This window comes from Aedes albopictus, chromosome 2 (genome assembly GCF_035046485.1).
Source record: "Aedes albopictus strain Foshan chromosome 2, AalbF5, whole genome shotgun sequence".
Taxonomy (NCBI): domain Eukaryota; kingdom Metazoa; phylum Arthropoda; class Insecta; order Diptera; family Culicidae; genus Aedes; species Aedes albopictus.
The window spans coordinates 104,440,464-104,463,398 of NC_085137.1; the positions used below are offsets into that span (position 1 = coordinate 104,440,464).

At 37.0% G+C, this 22,935-nt stretch overlaps 2 protein-coding genes across 2 annotated transcripts in view; one reads left to right on the plus strand and one right to left on the minus strand.

Annotated features, from left to right (window-relative positions):
* Positions 1–174: 174 nt before the first annotated feature.
* The window catches only part of LOC115259164 (protein grindelwald), a 25,301-nt gene continuing 2,540 nt past the window's right edge, over positions 175–22,935 (plus strand). Inside the window, exon 1 of the mRNA XM_029859677.2 lies at positions 175–1,195. Within this exon, the coding sequence (XP_029715537.2) occupies positions 988–1,195 (208 nt within the window). The 5' untranslated portion in view covers positions 175–987. The remainder of the gene's footprint in view (positions 1,196–22,935) is intronic.
* Positions 5,620–7,562, minus strand: LOC115255070 (UDP-glycosyltransferase UGT5-like). Its single transcript, XM_029852832.2, has 2 exons — positions 7,045–7,562; positions 5,620–6,991 (listed from the first exon to the last, which is right to left on the minus strand). Exons 1-2 carry the CDS (start codon positions 7,292–7,294, stop codon positions 5,673–5,675), a joined length of 1,569 nt encoding a protein of 522 aa, XP_029708692.2. The 5' UTR covers positions 7,295–7,562; the 3' UTR covers positions 5,620–5,672.

Here is a 22,935-nt window from a genome sequence, read left to right on the forward strand (position 1 = left end):
CCGATCGCTATGTACCTTCCACCTTTGTTGCTTACCTACCTGTCCCACAGGTGGTTTGCGTAAATATACTCACCAACACCATCCATCCGTTTGTGTGTTGGGTTTTAGTCAAAGAAACCCACCTGAACCACATTTAAAACAATAATATTACTGAATGATACAGACTTGTACCAGTCAGCCGGGCTTTGGATTCCATGGTGTGTCGACGATGATTGGACGTGTTGTTTGGTTGTTGTTTGGATTTCTCGTATGCCATGTATCCAACTATATAGAGGTGGTATTCTATGTACACAAGAGACGAACCCTTCTAGCATTCAGTGGGCTTAGAGAGATCACGCTTGGGCTCGGGAATTCTGTATGTGCCCAGTAAGATACGCTTTCGTACATTGATGGTATTGGTCCATCCGGGCCGGAGGTGACTTTTACATCATTAGAAGATTTTTTCGATGATCAATCGGAGTGGACCAACACGGTCAATTATGTTGGTGCTGTTAGGGTTAAAGTGAAAAGAATCTACGCGCAGTGATTCAAATCTAGTCAAGTGAATGTAGAACCGACGACGACGTGTCAGAAAAGAGCTTTCAATCTGAGTTCTGTGTCGAAAACTCACGAATTGGTGGCGTTTGTTCAAGATAAATGTGATAAGTGAAGGTGCAATTCAAATTTATCCCACTGACTGCGGTTGTTGTGATATTTGCACGGGAAAGGTATCATCGAAAGATAATGATGATGCAGTGATGAGTCATCCGTAGCTCCCCAAATAGTCCCCGAAGCGAGTTCTTGGAAGGAGGGTACAGCAAGTCTCGCATTTGGAGCCTGCATCGTTGGGCTACGGAAATTAGCTTGCAGCTCGGCAGCATTTTAATCCTATGACGTAGTTGTTGGAAACCAGTTCGGCCGCGTACTTACAGCGAATAAGTTTCACTTCAATTCAAGCTAGAGGGTGTGATCGGTGTTTAGTTTGAGCGTAGAACTTCGTTTGTAGCTATGGCGGTGAAAGCGGTTTGGTGTAGTGCATGGATCCTACTGTTGACCTTCAGCGTGTTGGCAATGCCGGTAGCACTGGAGCAATGTCACGACGATAAACCATGTCCGGAGGATGAGTACTGCGATCAGCATAGCTTCAACTGTTCTCCATGTAGTGAAATTTGTTCCAGTGCGGTGACACGAGTGGATTGTAATAAGAAGTGCAAAGGTATGTATGTTGGAGTAGTTACTGGTCCTTAGTTAAATAAATATTTATTAAAGTGATACTTAGTTGCTAAAGTGTAAAAATCCAAATATTGAAAATAGTGCTAAAATATTTTAATTATAAACAAATTTTGTGTGTAAATCCAGATAAAATGTTAATAAACATTGTTAGAGAAATATGACAGTAATTTACTCACGGTGCCTCCAGAGGCCCTTATTATAAAATAAAGATGTCCATCAAAACTAAGTTCAGGGCTGAAACTTGCTCACGTAGTACCAAAACGTATTCTATGAAAGCAGCTGTTTTGTTGGTGAGGATTCTTATTCGATTGGCACATCATCCAAGAACTTTTCCGGTTTTGGATTAGAAGAACCCCAAAAAAAATAGAAAAAGGATAGCTGTGAAGTATTTGATTTCCTGCTACATTCCAGCTTACAGTTTGTATTGATAATAATGTTTACATCCGACAAGCCATGGTGATATCCAAACAGATTTTTTATTACACCTTCTAGCTGTTATGATATCGCATAACGATAGTAGCTTCAAAGCACTGCTGGTTTGGGAAGAATTTGACAGATTATAATGATAACAAGTTCTGTTCTGTGTCCCACTCGAGCAGAGGAGAATAGCAAATTGATAACAACAGAATCACATAGCCTGTTTTTATATCATAATTTGTTATAGTTAACTTATCAAAATATATCTTTTCAATAACATGTTTTGTTGGGCAATCTTATTTTGTTATGTTCAAGTTTTTGGGATATATCCACAAGATAACATTTCAATTATATATTTTGTTGTATAACAAGTTTAGTCATTATTCTGCTATAGAGAATGTACAAATATGTGATGAAGAATAACACAACAGTAACAAGTTCACAAATTTCCTGTTATTAAGTTGTAATGAGTCTTACAAAACTTATTATTGAATTAGTCTTCCAGGACCATTTTTTTGTTATGATATTTGTTTTTTTGCCGCTTATGACAGCCAAGTTTAAAACATAATATGTTATGCTAATAACATTAAAAATACTGATTCCATTATACAGTTATTAAGCCAAAATAACATATTTTATTATGCTGTTGATATTTTCTTCTGCTCGGAAAATTACGCGTCGCTCAAGGGAGAGGGGAAGTACAACCGAGCGTTACGGTCCATACAGGACATTCATTTAAAAAAGGGTAACGCACAGTGTTTTATTTTGCCGATTTCGTAACATGAAGAGTTGAATGATCAATCCACCTATAAGTGAGATGAAAAAAAAATATTTTTTCAAAAAAATGCAGATAGACGTTTGATGTCTTCGGCAAAGTTGTGCAAAATGCAATTTTAAACAACTTTGTCAGAGACGTTATAATGCTTAATTTCATACTTTACGAGATATATTGCGTTGTATGTGCATGACCCCTAGAAATCATATATTTTATCATAACTTTTTAACGGGATTTTGTACATTTTTTTCGTCTTCTACAAAATTAATGCGAATGTAAAAATACATGTTTTTGCTGAACATAAAAAAACGCTAGTTTATAAAATTACAAAGTTATTTACAAATTACTGATTTTTATAGGGTAACTTTGAGCTCATCTAACTTCTTGCGGCGCAAAATGGCGCAGAGAACCGTTTCGAATAATGAAACAGTTGTATTTTTACTATATGAAAATGGCTTAAACTTTTGTATACAAGTGTATCCTTTATGGGTTATGATAGAAAAACAAACAATTATCAAATATTTAAATCATTTATTAACTTCTACATTTAACGAGATAGAATATCGTAATGTTCAGCAAAATTGTGTATTTTTATATGTTTAACAATTTTGCGGAACTTGAAAATAATGTAAAAATTCCGGATTAAAAGTTATTATAAAAATAAATTTCTGAGTGATTTATTAATATGTTCATTTTTTATAAATCGTTAAAATATTCATAGCTTTTTACCTAGACTTTCTACAATTTTATTCTCGTTCTAAAAAGTTGTTAAGCATACAAAAATATGCAATTTTGCTGAACATTGCGACATTCTATCAAGTTAAATTAAGAAGTTATTAAATAGTTTCAATATTTGATAATTGTTTACCATAACACATAAAGGATACACTTGCATACAAAAGTTTAAGCCATTTTCATATAGTAGAAATATGTTTGTTTCATTATTCGCAACGATTCTTTAGAAGTTATACGAGTTCAAAGTTAACCTATAAAAATCAGAAATTTGCAAATAACTTAGTTATTTCAAAAGCAAGCGTTTTTTGATGTTCAGCAAAAAATGTATTTTTACACTCCAAATAGCTTTGTAGAAGACGCAAAAAATGTAAAAAATCCCTTTAAAAGTTTTGACGAAATATATGATTTCCAGAGGTCATGCACATACAATATATCTCGTAAAGTATGAAATCATGCTTTTTTTTCATCTCACTTATATGTAGATGAATTGATTATCCAACTCTTCATGTCACAAGATGCGCGTTGTCTTATGTAGAAACTTATCCGAAGAAACTATATCTCAAAAATCAGCGGTTGAAACGTTATTAAAAAAAAAGCGCACGAAATCGGCAAAATAAAACACTGTGTAACGAAAGAGAAGGGAGTGTTCAAACATGACGATTTTCGCGTTATGTTTCAAATAAATGCTATAAGTTTCGTTTTATGGCGTTTGGCTCGAGTGGTCAATATTACAAAAATGATCAAACTATTTGACGTCAATACTGAAAATCCAACAAATTTTCCAACAAATAGGCAATTATTTTAATATGCATAATGTAACAAATGCTGTTATATATCTTTTTGAATAAATAATACAATTTTTGTTATAGTTTTGTTTTTAAAATAATAACAAATTTTGTTACAATTTTGTTGTGTTTATTCACCTATAAAAATCCTTACAACAAAATTATATCAAATTCTGTTATTTCTAACAAGGGTTGTAATAATTTTGTTATAATCTTGTTAGGAGCTTCTGGTCGGGTTCTTGCTCCGGAAGACTGAGTTTTGCCTGTTCCACGCCTAACGTGCCTCATTCGTCCTCGTACGGTGTTGCAAAATGCTCGCCCATGCTGCATTCTTCTCGTTTTTCAACTGTTCACATTCGCCGTCGTACCAGTCGTTTCTATGATTTGGAGTTGCGAAGCCTAGTGTTGCAGCCTAGGTACTACCTGTGGCGGGCTGGATGTCCCTCCTCTATCCTTCTCTCTACCTTACCCCTACTCTAACCCTCTACCCTATCTACTACCCTATCCTTCACCCAAACCATCTACCCAACCGTCTGCTCTGACCCTCTACGCTGCTCTCTACTCTCTCTACCTATACCCATCTACTTATCAATCCCGATCGATAGATACCCATGTTGCATGGAATCAAAGCTCAATCCACCATTCCGTGGCTCCACTATTGCATTTAGAAATAACGTCGAATATCGATTGTTGACATCTTTTCATCGAGCTTGATCGATGGATGCGCATATTGCATGGTATCATAGCTCAAATTACCGTTCCGTGATCCACGATCTTGGTTCTCAATGAAAGATACGTTCTTCGTATCTTCGTAGACTAGAACTTGACAATTTCAGACCCCTCTCCCCTCACCTCTCCAGGACTGTTCCCCATACAAAATATGAAATTTGTATGGAGCGTAAATTCTGGTCGGATCGACCTCCCCCCCCCCTCTCCCCAAAAAGACTACGTGGTTTATGAACGGTCCCTATGTGGTTTACAGAATTGCGCCAAAATATGTATGCCAAAAAAAATCAGTGTTACCAAAACCGATGTTATGTACCCACATTTTCACCACACAACTGTTAAAGTTAGACAACACCACATATAAAAAAAATCTTAAAACGTTTCTTTCCCCTAAAGAAGAAACCATCCAAAGTCGAAACGTCGGGACGAACAACAACTCGTTCTGATTGGTCATGACTGCGTAAATAAAAATGATAAAGATTCCGTATCGCTGGTCTGGCGCTTAATCCAACTAAGCCACAAGACAAAAGTGATAAATCAGAATGCTTTGAGCACTCAAATTGGTCGCATGCTCTAACGACCGGCTACATTAGTGATAACGTAACTACAATACGGCCGCTTTGAGTGCTCAATGCATACTGATTTAGCACTACAGTGGTTTTTCGGTTTTATCACGGTCAAAAAAAATTTTACCGTGATATAAACGAAACCGTGAATTTAGCGAAACGACAAATAAATGTAAATTTTTTATCCAAAATCGTTTCGCTGCAAAATATATACGTCGTAGCTTATATTTTTTAACTGTTTTGGTGGACTGGACAATGCTGTATTGATTTTATATTGATTTCGGAATGTTTTAAAACAAGTGTGATAAAAACGAAATGAAAATCGTGATATAATCGAATAGAAAACCTTGAATTTGGGCGAGTAGTGATTAAAACGACTAGTGATAAAACCGAAACGCCACTGTAATAATTTATTGTGATTTATTTCATAGTTAGATAATATTCTGCATAGAAAACTTAGTTCTGCTTCCTTTTATGCCTAAAATCTTGCTTCCGTGAAGAGCAACAAACTCTCAAAATCACTCCTAAGAGCACTGTAACCAGCAATGCAAGTCCGACAACATCCAATAGAAGGTACTGAATCACCGATAGATTTACCGCATTAGATTTCAAGTGTTTGGCACCCTTGTTTCGCATTACGTACTCCATCCAGTAAATCGATTCGTTCATTGCATTCGTCAGTCTGTCTCTAAAAACTACGGATATTTCTTTCGCTCGCTTGGAATACTCTCCGTTTTGAATCATTTCCTGGATGTTGTTGAAAAGTGATTCCTCTGATATGTCCTTGAATCCAAGCTTTCTGGCATATCCGCTACGAACTCCTCTAGCGGCATTTCGAGGTTGATCGGCAAAGAACGGTATGACCAACGTTGGAACTCCATGATGCATGGATTCGTACGTCCCGAACAAGCCACCGTGAGAAATGAAGAGAATCACATTTTTATGAGCAAGGATGTCATTCTGTGGAGCCCACTTTCGAATCAGCACATTATCCGGGACGTCCGTGAGATCTTCAGATTCGAATTTCCAAATCACGCGTTGTTTCAGTTTCGCAAACACACTCAGGATAATGGATCGTTTTTCCATGGGCATTAGTGAGCTTTGCAGGTAGGCTCCTAAGGAGAAGTAGATAACCCCATGCTCGGCTTCGTCCATAAATTGTTGAAGATCTTGCGGTAGTGGTTTGGGTGGTTTGATATGTGCTCCAGCAATGTTGATAATTCCAACCATGGAGGGTCGTGGCTTTGCTAGGGTTGGGTGGCTATTGACCAGCATTGCGGAGATGGATTTCTCCAACGACTGGACGGTGGGCAAAGGCCCACGGTGTTCAGCGAAACGGCTGAAGATTTCCTCTGCAAGCTTGTTCTGCTCTGGAAGGTAGTGCAGCTCTCGGCCGATATAGTCGACCATTGACAGAAGCGTGTTGTAGGCACGTTGGTAGAAACTCATCTGATCGTCATAGTCCAGCAGCATGTGAGGCACGAAAGACCACGGTGTTAGTAGTCCCATCGCCCGATCCATATAGTCTGAATAACCTATGGTGCTGATGGTGATGATCGGAGCATCGAACTTGTGTGCAAACATAAGCCAACTTTCTTGGAAGAATTGTTCGGCCACGATAAGGTCATAATGGTCATCTTTGCGACGAATGAACTGTTGGACGTTGGAGTTCTCCAGAGCATAACGGCTGGTTTCTAGTCCCAATCGCCAATATAAAAACAGGTTTTTAAAATCGTTCTGATAGTCTTGTGAGCTGTAGACCGCTGAAATTGGAACTAAAAATCCTCGTTTAGTTACTATTGACATTTTTTCAAATAATCAAACTTACACTTCTCGAGAATGGGATAACTCGGATCTATCAGCACTTCAGTATAGTTATCAATAGGTTCACCAAATTTGTAACTGGTCACAGCTGTTACCTCATGTCCTCTATCGGTCAATTCCCTTATAAAGTGCTTGAACATCAACCAGTGGCTTGATCCGGGAAAAGGAATCAAAAAGAGCACCCTTCCGCAACCGACTACACTCAAACACACTGTATAGATTAAGAGAAGAGCAAAGGATGCTTTCGACTTCATCCTGGGTGATGCAGAATGCTAACTGAGGGGCACGATTGATCAAAGCAAAATTGCAACCGCGCACTGGCCAATGAAGCGTTATCACCAAGCGACACGGACGATTACGCACTAACCGATCAGGGATGCTTGCTCTCTGGTTTTCAGCGACCAAGTCTAATGGAATTGTCATTTATAGCATACTGTTATCAAAGGTAACCGATTGCAACATTGTAACAATCGTCATTAAAATATAACTGATCACGAGGATTTGAAAAGAGAGAACACAAAACATTTGTGGATGGTCTACAGTCTTCAGTTTTGTATTCGAACATACTTAAATGATTTGGTTGCAGTAATTGTCTGATTAAAGCCTGTATCCGAAATAATCGGGATACAGAAATACAGCTGTGAATATGTACACTCAAACCTCCATTTAGGTAGGATCCATTTAGGTAAAATCTATTTAGGTCCCTCCATTTAGGTAACGTTACCTAAATGGAATTTGATTGTGTTCAGTTCAGTTGGAGTACTTATGGTTAGGTATAAGGTTGGTTTACGGGAAAGAAGTAGTGAGTGGTGTTAGGGGATGGATATGGGGGGAGGGGGATGCAATGTTGCCCCTTAAACACCCCCCCCCCCCTTCCATGCAGTGTTGAAAAGCGTCAGTATGCAGCGTCATATTCAGCTGAAATTGAGATAATCAACCATCCTTCCATCATTCAATTGGCTTCTTTAGCGGTGTTGAGATAATTCCATATTCGGAATCTGCATGCCAAACTGAGCCGAAATCCAAATTTTCATGAATTTTGGTGCCCGGGAACCTATTCAAAAATCAATTTGAAGTTTGTATGGGAGCGATTTGTCGGATCACCCCTCGTCGCATTTTGTACTGGGCGGAGCTGTCAAGCAGTTGCTCAGCTGTCAAAAGGTGATTTCGAAAAATCTCTTTGAAATTGGTTTTAGGCACCAAAATAAAGTTCTAAAAATCTGAAAAAAATCATAGTGGCTCAGAAAAAGATGCTCTTTCGTATGAAATCGAAAAAACAATTCATTTTTCTAAATTTAAAAACCCAATTGATATCAGCTCCAGCATTGATGACGTCAAACCCGACATCAACCTATCATTCACCTGTTTTTATTTTGGCCACCAAACCCAACATAGACCTAACAGTTGTTCGATGTTGGTCCAACAATGGCCCAACATACGATAAAAATTGACCCGACATTCAATAATTTTTCAGTCTGGCGGAATTTTGCAGGGTTTTCGCAAGGTTTTAGTGTTTCGTGCCCAGCTAGTCATTTGAATAACAATTCTGATCTAAGATCCTCCAAAACCCCCCAAAACGCCCCTGAAGCCCCTCCCCTCCTGAAACCCACCCCCTCCTGAAACTCCTTGAAAGCCATCTGAAACTCCGCATGATCTCCTTTAAATCTCCTAGTAACTCTCCCTTGTTGAACTTCTTTGCCACCTTGTAATCCATTTAGGTAATAATCTGAATCCATTTAGGTAATGAATCCATTTAGGTAAAAATTCTATTTAGGCAGTCCCGACTCATTACCTAAATGGAGGTTTTGGTGTAATAGATACATTAAAATTGCTCACATTTGGCCTAATAACATCTTAAGATGTGCTCATTTCACCGACAAAATTTCATGTGAAACGGTGCAGTACTTTTTGTTGCATCAATGAAAGAGTAGAATGTGCGCCATTGAATTTTGTACTGCCCCTAGTTTTGCTTGCCAGCGCTGCATTTTTTGAATTTGGCAAAGGAAATGGCTGAAATTTTGAACACAGACTTCTCAATCTACATTTGATGCATAGGCAAAATTTCAAAAAAAATCGATGTACTATCAACAATTGTATAGTCAAAACATGTATTGGGACTGAACGTGATTTTAGCCCCTCAGACAGCAATTAGTCAGCACCCTTTATTGTTTCGACTGTACTATTGTAAGTACTATACCAATAATCATCAAATTTTGCAGACATAATATGCACATAATCAACTATCCTCTGTGCAAATTTCATGGAAATTGGCAGAGAAATTCAAAAGTTATGAATAGGCAAACATCATCACATATGAAAAACCCGAAAAATTTTCACTAACACTCACCTCCACAGCTAATCGCATTCGGTAATTTTTACCGAAATCTCAACCACTGAGCGTTCGGTAATGGAATTTTACTGAAATTCTGAAGAAAAATAACAAATTTCGGTAAAATGTTATTGTTTATCTGTCAAACTCTAACGAACTTCGGTAAAAGTTACTACCTTTACCGATTTTTTCCTGTAAAACAAACTTAACGGTTGAGATTTCGGTAAAACATTACCGAAGTCGGTGATATTTTCTAACTGTGTCTATCAACACCAGTAGCTTTCAAACCAATTGATAAAAGTTGATGAAATTTTGCAAGAAAGTGTCTCTATAAGTATCATAACTGCTAATGAAATTTCATAATTATCGTCACAGAACTTTGAACTGTAGCGTAAAAGAACCCTCTACCATGTGAATGAAAATTGGTCATGATTGCCAGTGCCGGATTTAGGCCTCAGGGGGCCCGGGGCAAATCCTAAAAAGTGGGCCCCCAGAATCAAAATTTCGAAAAAAAATGAACCATACAATTACGTTTTTTTTTCTTCTTAATCTTATGTATTATTTTAGACCTAATATTGAAAGCTTCTGATTCCTGAACTTCTCCAAAATTCCGACAAATAGAAAATTATTCGAACATTTAATTTGATATTTGACTCAAATGTCAAAATGCTAGCGTAAATGACATCTCGTTCAGATAGTACATATATTTTAAACTTTCATCCGAATTGAAAACATTTATACAAGTTTAAGAACTTAGCGTTCAATTAATAATTTACTAAAACATGCAGCAACTTTATTTGAGATTGCACGGGATCGACGAGTATTTCAAAATTCAGATTATATAAAGATTAGTCTCTTGGGAGCAACTGTAGCAATAAATCTAAATATCTTCAGTAAAACCAAATATAAAGATATGGAAAGTTACAGTTTCCAGGACACTCGGTTTTCAAAACTAGCCTTAACTCCCAAACATCTCCAGAATTCATCATCTTCTCTTTTTCATGATAGCAGCGAACTGATGCAAATAAGTATAAGGCATTTGTTTTCAAAATATAATCATAATCAACAAACGTATGTATAATTGTATAATCATTGTGAAATAATAGATAAATTTGTGAAACTATTGAAATTTATATTGATGTACAATTACTCAAAAGCTTAATCTTTCTTGCACTCTGCTTAGAGACACTTTTTGTAGCAACTTGAAGTCACGGAAAAGTGTTTCCACTCGATAAAAACTTTCAAGGGGTTTTAGAGAAAATTGCATATTTTCAAATACTGCACCAAAAATTATTTTTTTTTTATTCTTAATCACTTAACCTAACTTACAGCTCTATTGTCCACTGGGGCACTACGTCAGCAATTTCATCGAACTGGTTGCCTTCCTGCTGCTTTCACTTTTTCTACTTTTATACCTAGTAGAATGATGAGCACAAGGATGATGATGGATGGCGTTGTTCCTTTCCAGTCCAATTGGGGGTCCATTATGAGTAGCAGTTCGCCGATGTCCAGGTATCCGGGTCCGTTTGAGCCATGGGGCTCAGAAGAGGGTCAGTGTCAGTTGCTCTTGGGGGAAAAGCAACTGACGAAAAATTGCAAGTGCCGGGGCTGGGAATCAAACCCATGACCATCCGCATATGAAGCGAACGTGTGACCAACTACGCCACGGGCCCCAGCGCCCAAAAATTATGTAACTTTTGATTTCGAATTATACTTAAGAGAAAATCCAGATAAATGGCCAAAAATAGTTTAGATACCTTTAGGAACCCAATTATAAGTTCTTTTTGTAGTTTGACGTCCTCACTGGGACACTGCTTCTTACCTTAGTGTTTCATGAGCACTTCCATAGTAACTGTGCAACTGTTATTAACAAAGAGTTTGTCAATGACCATTTCGTATGTGCATACCGTGTGGCAGACACGAAGACGCTTTTTTCCTAAGGAAGTCAAGGATTTTCCTTTACGAAAAGTTCTTGGAACGACCGGGAATTGAACGCGTCACCCTTAGTATGGTCATGCTGAATATCCACACCTTAACAGCTGTGGCTATAGGGGCTTTGTATAAAATATGAACGCTCACTCACGTGAATTTCGTATGGCTTCGTTGAAAAATATAAATTGTATTTCGGATTCTTGGGGGGCCCCCTTCATCGGGGGGCCCGGGGCACTTGCCCCCTTTGCCCCCCCTTAAATCCGGGCCTGATGATTGCACAAAATGCTTAAAAGCACGTCTGTTTTTTTTTCATCCACAGTTAAAAGTAATGTATCGATTTAAATGGAATTTGGAACAAATAATAAACATACAACAAAGAGTTCTCAGTCAATTAATTGACCAATTTTACCGATTCACTACAGAGCTACAGCCGTACTTCTGTGTCCCGATTATTGCGGATACAGGCTTTATCAGAGAAATGTGCACGCTGAAATGGATTGATTGATATTTCATCTGGTACTACTTGAAATCAGTTTCGAAATAGCTATTTATGTAAAGAATTGCAAAAAGTTGATTTATTCTGCACGAGTCGTACATTAAAAAAAATACAAAGAGTGCTGCACGGTTAGAAAATTCACTCATTTTGGAGCTAAAGTGGGACAACTCAAAAATGAGTAAATTTTATTTCCTGCGATAGCGCTGGCCCAAGTGCGAAAATCTCATCTGTTTAAGTTGTATAATATTCTTGCTGATGTGAAGAATATTATACGGCTTAAACTGTTTGGATTTTTGCACTTGGGCCAGCGCTATCGCTGGAAATGCAATTTACTCATTTTTTGAGCTGTTCCAGTTTAGCTCAGTTTTGTGTGAATCTTACTCATTTTAGAGTAACTTTTTCTTAGCGTGTGGAAAAAATCGAGTTTTGCAACGAGTTTCATACAAAGTTTTATGCAATGATTTTTTTCATTATACAACTCATTTGAGTTGCATTATGAACATTATGCAATTATATTCATTTTGCAACTCATTTCAGTTGCATAATGAACCAGTTCTGAAAAATTGGCTATTATGATACCAAATTGAGTTATATAAAATAGATTGCATAAATGTTATTTCGATTTATCCAGATTCAACCACTCACAGCTCTTTTTTAGAGATCGAACCCAACTAACATTTTCAGCGCTTTAAGCTTCAGTCATTTGCTTTCTGATGTGCAACAATCGAGTTGAAGCAGTCAACGCTGAATAAAAGGGAAGCTAGTACAATAAACGGAGCTCGAAATAAAGTCATGCCCAAAAAATTTTTATCATCTCGTGAATAGCAAACTAAAATCAGACAACTTTCCTTCGGAAATGCAACTTGACGAAAAAACAGGTGACAACGCAGAAAAAATCTGCAAACTTTTTGCAACTTTTTTCCAAGAAGTTTATACCACTTTTTCGGAAGAAGATCGAGAGCGTGAATACTTTTCATTCATTCCAGAATATTCAAGAGACATTCGCGTTGATCAAGTTAAAGTACATGAAGTTACAGACGCTCTCAACAATTTAGATGCCTCTAAAGGACCTGGACCTGACGGGATCCCACCTTTATTTTTGAAGTCTTTGTCAATGGAATTGACGGCGCCATTATTTTGGCTTTTCAACACTTCACTTAAAACAGGTAATTTTCCATCAACATGGAAAAAGTCTTTCTTAATACCCATATTCAAAAGCGGCAAGAAATCTGACGTGCGTAACTACCGAGGTATCGCTATTATTTCATGCATTCCCAAATTGTTCGAAGCAATAATTAATGGAAATTTATTTCAGCAAATCAAAAACAGGATAACTCATAATCAACATGGCTTCTTCAAAGGGCGTTCTACCAGTACAAATCTGGTGGAATTCATTAACTACTCATTGAATGCCATGGATAATGGGAACTACGTAGAGGCTATCTATACAGATTTCAGTAAAGCTTTTGACCGTATCGATATACCCATGTTACTCTTTAAATTGGAAAAAATAGGGTTCGAACCAGGTCTTCTTAAATGGGTTGAATCATACCTCACGAATCGCCAACAAATAGTTAAATTCAAAAGTGCTAAATCAAGTCCAATACATGTAACTTCAGGAGTTCCTCAAGGATCTCATTTAGGCCCACTTTTGTTTATCTTGTATGTCAATGATGTTTCTTTTATACTTAGTAAGACTAATATTCTCATATATGCTGACGACATGAAACTGTACTTCGAAATAAGAAACAATGAAGATTTTAGGTTATTCCAAAATGAAATAAATGTATTTTACACATGGTGTCAGAAAAGCCTATTGAAACTTAATGTAAAAAAATGTAACTCCATTTCCATTAGCAGGAAGTTAAACACGCCAAACACAACAGTTTTGTTGGGAAGTCAACCAGTACAAAAATGTGAAAGAATAAGAGACCTTGGTGTACTAGTAGATTCTAAAGTGACATTTATAGATCATTATAATACAATCATTAACAAGGCCAATAAGATGCTTGGGTTCATAAAACGTTTTAGTTACAATTTCCACGACCCATACACAATAAAAACATTATATATTTCCTATGTTCGTTCAATACTAGAATATTGTTGTATAGTATGGTCGCCATTTTCAGATAATCACGGCAGCCGAATAGAATCTGTTCAAAAACAGTTTTTATTATTCGCTCTTCGCAAACTAGGTTGGAGATGTGGGCAGCCTCTGCCCCCTTATGAAGCACGGTGCAAGCTGTTGGATATCCAAACATTAAAAGAACGTCGAAAATTCGCCATGATTTCATTTATAAATGACGTCGTATCCAACCGAGTTGATTCACAGGAAATTTTATCAAAATTGAATTTTTATGCACCTACTCGTCAATTACGAAATCGCAGCATTTTTTCTACTAATCACTATCGAACTAATTATGCCATGTTTGGACCTATAAATCAAATGATGAGGTTATATAATGAACAATGTGAGTCCATTGACTTCGGTATGTCGAAAGCTAAGCTTAAGAGACAATTGAATGTAATTCGTTACTAAAAAAATAATGTTAGGTTAAGAAAACATAGTTGTAACAAATGGTCTACATATGATTGACGACGAATAAATAAATAAATATAAACAAAAATCTAATACACGGCTGCAAAACAAGCACCATACAACTACCAAACTCGGTTTTCTGAAATCAATCACACTGTCACCACTAAAAAAACAGTTGCAACTATATACAGTACACTTACTGACAAATCCACAAAGGAGATGTGCTTTGGAGGCCGTTATGCGATACCATTGCAGCTAGAAGCTGTAATTAAGAAACTGTTGATATACCAACACGGCTTGTCGGATGTAAACAATATTGTCAAAACAAACTTTAAGCGGGATATATAGCTACTTAGCTTAGCTTAGCTTAGAGCTTAGACTGACTGCACATATCTATGGTTGCTACTCCGTGATTGGACCGAACCAATAACAGTTACACAATGAATCAAATGAATAATTGACTGGGAGTGGTCAATATTCTCACTGTGCACTGTGCACTCTATTTAACTGTACAATAACGGCGCCGGCCACATCCTTGCAGTCAGGTTGGAAGAGGGAAAGAATATCAGTATACAATTTTGTTATGTGAAAGATGGCGTTTACCGCACGTCTTTACCAAAAGTTGAAGGAAGGGTTGTTTGTTAGAAGGGAAGGTATAGTTGGGTCTGGATTCACTTTGATAAGTAATATGGCTTTTTGTATTTGAATCATGGGGATTTTTTTTTATTACCGAACAGGTTTGGGCCGAAGGGTCTCCGATTGCAATGAAAATTTCACCAGAGCTAGAGGTCGTGGATATATGATCATATATGGAATTCAAAAAAATCATTGTGTATTTTCCCGAAAAACGCTAGATGAAATTTCACGATTTTCCAAAATTTTGTAAAATACTCCAAACTTCAAAAAATCATATCTCAATAACTATGCATTGTAGAACAAACTTTTTTTTAGTGAAATCGACGCCAAATTACCTCAGCAATCCAATAAAAATACACTGAGAAAAACGTTTCTCAGAAAATTTTTCACCATTGAGAAAAAACGTCTAAAAATGCTGTTAAAAGTATCGTCTGTATCATAGATTATTTTGAACAAAATTTTTCCTAGCGCAAAAACTAATGTTCTTCTTTTCGTTCTTTGACACCAAAATGGAATTTCTTACCGTTTTAGAGATATCGCCAAAAAACCAACGACCAGTCGCTATAGGTTCATAGGAAGCCATCTACAACAGCGGCCGTTCACCTGTTGCAACATATTTGCTTTGCAACGAGCAAATGACATGCGTTAATTGTAACGTAACTTTGACACTAACGTGCATCGGAGTGCACTGACAGCACATATATGGCACTTGAGTGCCTTTTAAATGCATTAAATAGTCATGTTTTGCAATGATCGGGTTTCTAACTAAAATGTGTTTCACGGGTTAACAACGAGCCTGTTAACCTGTTTTTCAATCAAAGCAATTATATGCAAACCGTTAGAGATGAGTGGATATCAGGTAACTAAGGCAATATAAGGTCTATTTACGCATGTAAAGCTTCGTTTTGTTTTTATAGTGTTTTGTTGCTTAAATGTTCATTGGTATGTGGATTCTTCTATACACCATAAAGAGACCATTTTCCACTCAATATTTAGTAAATAGCATGGTCTGTACATAATGTGTTTGTATACTGTGCTTTAGAAGCAACACTTATTTAAAACTTAACAGAACTTTAAAAGATGTATACCATAAATGAGAGGAACAAACATGTATTATCTGGAGCGGATCAGGTGTGATTGTTAAAACCCGTGACTGTCACGCCGAGGATCTGGGATCGAATCCCACTCCCGACATACTCACACAATGTGAGTTCTTCCTTCGGAAGGGAAGTAAAGTGTGGGTCCTGAGACTAGCCTAAGGCTTAAAATCTCGTTAATACAGATAAAAAATATACTAATCAGTACGGGCAACAAATTAAAACCAAAACAAATTAAACCCATGCCTACAACTTATTAACGCGCTGATAAAACATTGTTGCTTCAAACCAAGCTTTTCCTGTTCTAAGAAGCGACACAATTCCAACAGTGTCGATTATAATATTTAGCAATGGTTAGCAAAAATTAATACCGAGCTCGGTATAGAGCTACTGTGTTGACAACAGTTGAGGCAGCGCGGTACGCTGGAGCATCGATCATTACCGTTAAAGTTTTGACATTAGTTAATAAAAAAAACACTGAAGTGTAAGATCAATTCATCCCTTTTTTCTAACTAACGGTTTGTTGTCAAAAAGACTTCATCAGTTTCGAGAAATAGCATGACAAACCCATACAGCTACCCATAATATATTCGAATCAACCAATAATTCGGTGCACGGTTCGAATGATTACAATATTGTCTAAAATTGTTTAATGCTCTAAGATGTCAAGTAAATGTTCAATTTCAAGAAATCCTCTGATGTCCTCATTTTTATTCAAATCTTGTGCATTTACAAAGCTTCATGGGTCAATATTGGATCCTTAACTATATCTTTTGAAAATTTCTAGAATGCTTTCTTTATTTCTGAACGAAGCAAATAATTATAATTTCAAATATTTTGCTGAGCATTTTTATTGTTTTCTTACATTGAAATGGAAAACATATTTTTTTTTTTTTTTTTTTTTTTTTTTTTTTTTTATTATAGAGGTTTTAAACCTAGGTTCATTCGCCTCTGGAAAACATATAGGGTATGAGTGCCATAAGTAATTTTATGCAATTCAGTATCATAATTTTTCATTTTATATAACTCATGTTGGTATCATAATGGCCAATTTTTCCGAACTGGTTCATTATGCAACTGAAATGAGTTGCATAATGAAAAATAGTTGTATAATGTTCATAATGCAACTCATTTGAGTTGCATTATGAACATTATGCAACTCAAATGGGTTGCATTATGAAAAAAAACATTGCATAAAATTTTGTATGGAACTCGTTGCAAAACTCGATTTTTTCAGCACTCTTCGTATTTATCCAACTCGGCAAGCCTCGTTGGATAAATGTACGACTCGTGCTGAAAAAATCAACTTTTTGCAACTCGTTACATAAATAACTATTACGCTCACCGGTGGCATTAGCTGGTTGTTAACCCGTTAGTTGAAACACATTTTAGTTAGAAACCCGATCATTGCAAAACATGACTATTTAATACATTTAAAAGGCACTCAAGTGCCATATAAGTGCTATCAGTGCACTCCGATGCACGTTAGTGTCAAAGTTACGTTACAATTAGCGCATGTCATTTGCTCGTTGCAAAGCAAATATGTTGCAACAGGTGAACGGCCGCTGTTGTAGATGGCTTCCTATGAAAATATAGCGACTGGTCGTTGGTTTTTGGCGATATCTCTAAAACGGTAAGAGATTCCATTTTGGTGTCAAAGAACGAAAGGAAGAACATTAGTTTTTGCGCTAGGAAAAATTTTGTTCAAAATAATCTATGATACAGACGATACTTTTAACAGCATTTTTAGACGTTTTTTCTCAATGGTGAAAAATTTTCTGAGAAACTTATTTCTCAGTGTATATTTATTGGATTGCTGAGGTAATTAGGCATCGATTTCACTAAATAAAATTTGTTCTACGATGCATAGTTTTTGAGATATGATTTTTTGAAGTTTGGGGTATTTTACAAAATTTTGGAAAATCGTGAAATTTCATCTAGCGTTTTTCGGGAAAATAGTCCACTATAATTTTTTTTGAATTCCATATATAATCATATATCCACGACCTCTAGCACTGGTGAAATTTTCATGAAAATCGGAGAACCTTCGGCCCAAAGTGTTCGGTAATAAAAAAAAAAATCCCCTCATGCCATGCAGACCCAAGCAATCAAAAGTTCGGATTCCACTTGAAGAACAAACTCAGAAGTTCAAGTTTGGTTCAATTCGGGTTTCGTTGAACTTAATTATCCAAAAAATTACTCATATACTTTGTTGAAAATGCTTTGACATCCATGTGCACAACAGAACATGTGCTCGATGAACAAATTGAGATTTGAAATTATGAAAAGAAATCCACGTACTCCGGTGAGACTCAAACTCACGACTCCCGATTCGCTAGACGGGCGCTTCTATTCCTTCAAGCTACGGAGTCACTCGACTATCTCCGTCGCCAGTAGGCCTAGAACTGAACTCGATTCCACAATTGCACATGGTTATCTTCGTGTGTTAGATGTTCATCTAATCCCATCCGAGGGAGGTTTGTATTGTGAAAAGAAGATAACCATGTGCAATTGTGGAATCGAGTTCAGTTCTAGGCCTACTGGCGACGGAGATAGTCGAGTGACTCCGTAGCTTGAAGGAATAGAAGCGCCCGTCTTGCGAATTGGGAGTCGTGAGTTCGAGTCTCATCGGAGTACGTGGATTTCTTTTCATAATTTCAAATCTCAATTTGTTCGTCGAGCACATGTTCTGTTGTGCATATGGATGTCAAAGCATTTTCAACAGTGTAATTTCCAACATGGCTCGGTCAGCCAACGCAAAATCAAGAAATTGGCATTTACTCATATGCTGTTTATGAACTTGGAAGTACATGTTCAAGCTTTTGACTTCTTTTCAAAAAGACATTAAAGTCGAAAAGAGGTTCAGAAAAAAAAATTACTTTGAACTTTAGAGCAGAGTTCAATCAAAATTTAACCGAACTCATGTTGAACTTTTGCGTGCCTCATAAGCTCAAATAAAGTTCAGTTGGATATATTCCAACAACTTGAAAAGTTTCGTTTCGAACTTGTTTCGTACTTGTTTTGGACTTACTACTCAAAGTTCAGATAAATATTAACCGTACCAAAAGTGAACTTCACTTGAACTTTGGCGACAGCGGATCCCGGGAGAAGTTCTCATTCAATTAAACCACTTTCTAATCGAGTTCAGCAGCCACAGCTTGTGTTAATTTCATAAGTACACTTTGTTTCACTATAATACTTAAAGGTACTTACTTGTAATCAACGCAAAGCATCCGTATTGTGTGGCTCAAATGCTGCCCCCGCAGCGGACAATTGTTTCACCCAGGATACCGCCAGTGTTTTTTTTTTTGGCTGCGTATAAAAAAATCCAGCTTTGCTATATTTTTTCAACCCCGTCTCACTTGTATGTAGCACCAGCGCGCCGGTAATCGACGCGATCGTAGTCACTGGAAACTTATATTCTTTTCTGAAAGCCGGTACACTGGCACTTATTCATTGCTTTACACTGCGAACCACAACAAACTGAAAATGTCATACTGTGTAAGTTCCCAAGAAGTTTCCCGTAAACTTCTTTCGAACTTTCGACCTAAAAAAGTATTCCAAGTTCAAAGAAAGTCCACACGTGAACCTGATTGAGCTCTAATAAATGATACCAACACATTGAGTAATATCCCTCAGTGCTTAACAAAGCAAACATGCAGTAGTGGCGAGGCGCCGGCTTTCAACGAGGAGAACCCGAGTTTAAGTCTCAGTAAGTAAAAAAAATCGAAAATGTATTTCAAGGCATTAGTCAATTTGGAGTCCACCTATACTAATGTCTCTCAATAATAAATTACTTTTGAGAACTAAAGGCCTTTTTTCATTTTATCGAAGTTTAATTTTAAGCCGAATAGCGTTCTTTTCAGCGGCACAAGTATACTTTTTGTGAACTCAAGTTCGGTTAATTACTTGAATAGTGAGCTGTATAGAAGCTATTAATCTTCCTTCGAATAGCTGATTAAGCCCAAACATGCTGTTTTATCTGAACTTTTGGTTGCTTGGACTGTCGAGCTATTGTTCGCTTTACGCGGAAAGCAAACAATCGACTACCCACGTCAGGTGGTCTCTTAATTAATAAATACTACAAATAACGGGATAAAATATGGAATATGACGCGCTATTGTTTGCTTCACGCCGTAAGTCAACAATCAATCACCCACGTTGGGTGATTGTCCAATATTTACGGTTTATAGTAACGCGAAAAAACATACAAACTGATTCGCTATTGTTCGCTTCACCAAAGCAAAGAGTCGATCACTCACGTCGTTTTTTATATACCGTCAAGGCGCCATTCACCGTGGGGGCTCCATTCACCGTGTGCCTTCGAATTTTTTTTCATTATTTCCATATTACGATTGAATGATATGACAATTTCCCTTCAGTTTCACTAATGTTTTGCTACCATGTCAAAACGCTCATTAGAAACATTTAAAAGTATCTTTTTGACAATAAAGTGTGTTTACATGAAGCGGGTTTCTGCTCGTTCACTGCATTCATAGTGAAAAAGCGAAAACTGCGCTAACGTGATTTGAGCGATGAACTAAATGTAGTAACGTTTTTATTCCACCATGAAGCAATTCAATTCACATATCAGGTATGTATTTGGCATTACCGAAATAAGTTAAACAAGGAAGTACGATTACTGGTACTTTTTAATTGAAACAAAAAGGCACGGTAAATGGGTACCCTAAAAATCAATGGTCTCCATTCACCGTGCTTCTTATTGTCCCATATATCTAGAAAAAAAATGAAAATTTGAACATTTGTTTTTCTAACAAAATCTTGCAAGTTATCCCAGGTAACCAATGAGCATTTGAATAAGCCGTATTTCTGTTTTATATCTGCATTTGACCTGCTTACTGCCGTATGATAGCAATTCGACTGCTAAACTGCCCTATATTAGCAATTGAAGTGCTTCTTAAAATCTGACAGCAGTTATGTAGCATTTCAGATGCACGGTATGTTTTGGTCAACAAGCATCGCAACTGCTGCATTAGTGCCATAAAACTGCTAAGTGGGATGAGGGATGCTAAACCCACAGCACATTTCCACTTTTTTTTTAATTTACGTGCCCCGGCTGAAGATACCATTATCATTCGCTTGTCCTGTCATTTATAGAGTAGCAACTAAAAAAAAACTTTAACAAATAAATTCCTTGGATTTGGCTACTTTTCAATGCTCGATTAATTGTCAGCACATCTGACATCAGCACATCATTGATTTAATTATCAGCATATCTGACGAACCAACTGCCGGTGTAATATTCAAGCTTTAAATTGATCAATAAACCAACGCACATTATTTAATCATCTATAGCTTACATCGTAGCGCGGTTCAGCACCATCGCCAAACCGAGGATCGAAGGATCAAATCCCAATTTCGGCGATATCAGCAAAAAAAACAACAACAGCATTTCAAAACGTGCCCCCAAGCCTCAAAACTTGCACAGGAGAGTGAGGATAAAAATAGAAGAGAAAGGGCCGTAAAATGGGCAGGGGTAATATTTTGTTTTTATTTTTGACAATCTGGGGGATAGGAAATTTAAGCATTCAATCAGCCGTAAATTGGGCCAAAACCTGCATTTAAGTAGCACTTATGGCGCATATAGGGCAAATTAGCATTTATTGACCTGCTGCAAAGGCGCATATAGTGCCGAATTAATGCCATTTTAACTGCTTATTGGTTACCTGGGATTACATACTTGAAATGAATTTAAACGAAGAAAATTCTTGGCTGGGTTGTTTTGATAATTTTAAACAAAATAGAATAAAACTTCTCTTACACGGTGAATGGGTCCCTACTACCACGGAGAATGGTGACCTACCACGGAATCAGGCGACCTAACTACCCTCTACTAATTGTACTATATCACCAAATTTTGTGAAACATTTTCTACTTCTGTGGATATTGCTTTAATTTTAACCTATAATGAAGGTAATTAAAAGCGGCACCAACAATGTTTATAAGAGGAGCGGACCTGGTGTGATGGTAAGAACACTTGACTATTACGACGAGGACCTGGGATCGAATCCCACTCCCGACAGACTCGCAAAATGTGAGTTCTTCCTTCGGAAGGGAAGTAAAGCGTGGGTCCCGAGATGAACTAGCCTAGGGCTAAAAATCTCGTTAATACTAATAAAAAAAATGTTTATAAGACTGGTGTCAAATGACAGCCCTTATTTGCCCCGAATCCTCTTAGATCCACGGTGAATGGTGCCTTTACGGTATATTTACTACTAATGAACGATGCATCAAAACATGCAATCTGTCGCGCTATTGTTCGTTTCACGCGGGAAGCAAACAACACAGCGCAACATTTTTTTTTGTCTAAAGAGCAAACTTATGTGTCTCTGATAGATTTTGGACCGCTGAATTCGAATCCGGGCTCAGATTTGCTCGTCACAGTTTTGAGCTATACCTCAATTTATAGGGCAAAATATGTTTTTATCCAATCAAAGCATAAATTGGTCAATTAACATCAAAATTAACGCCTCATGCAAAATATTTCGTTTTACCAAATCAAATTCGATAGATTTAAGCATTTTATGATAGTATGTAAACTTGCATGCAACTTTTGGAGGATGACTTGTATGGGAAATATTGTACCTTACATAAATCGCTTAAAAACACCAAATTCGATTTGGTAAAACGAAATGTTTTGCATTAGTCCATAATTCAGATGTTAATTGACCAATTTATCCTTTGATTGCTTAAAATATATGTCAATGCTTAATGGCTTGCAGTAAAAAAGCCCAAAATCGCATATTTTGCCCTATAAATTGAGGTATAGCTCAAAATTGCGACGTGCTGGAGCAAATCTGAGCCCAGATTCGGATTCCTTGGCCCAAAATCTATCAGAGACACAT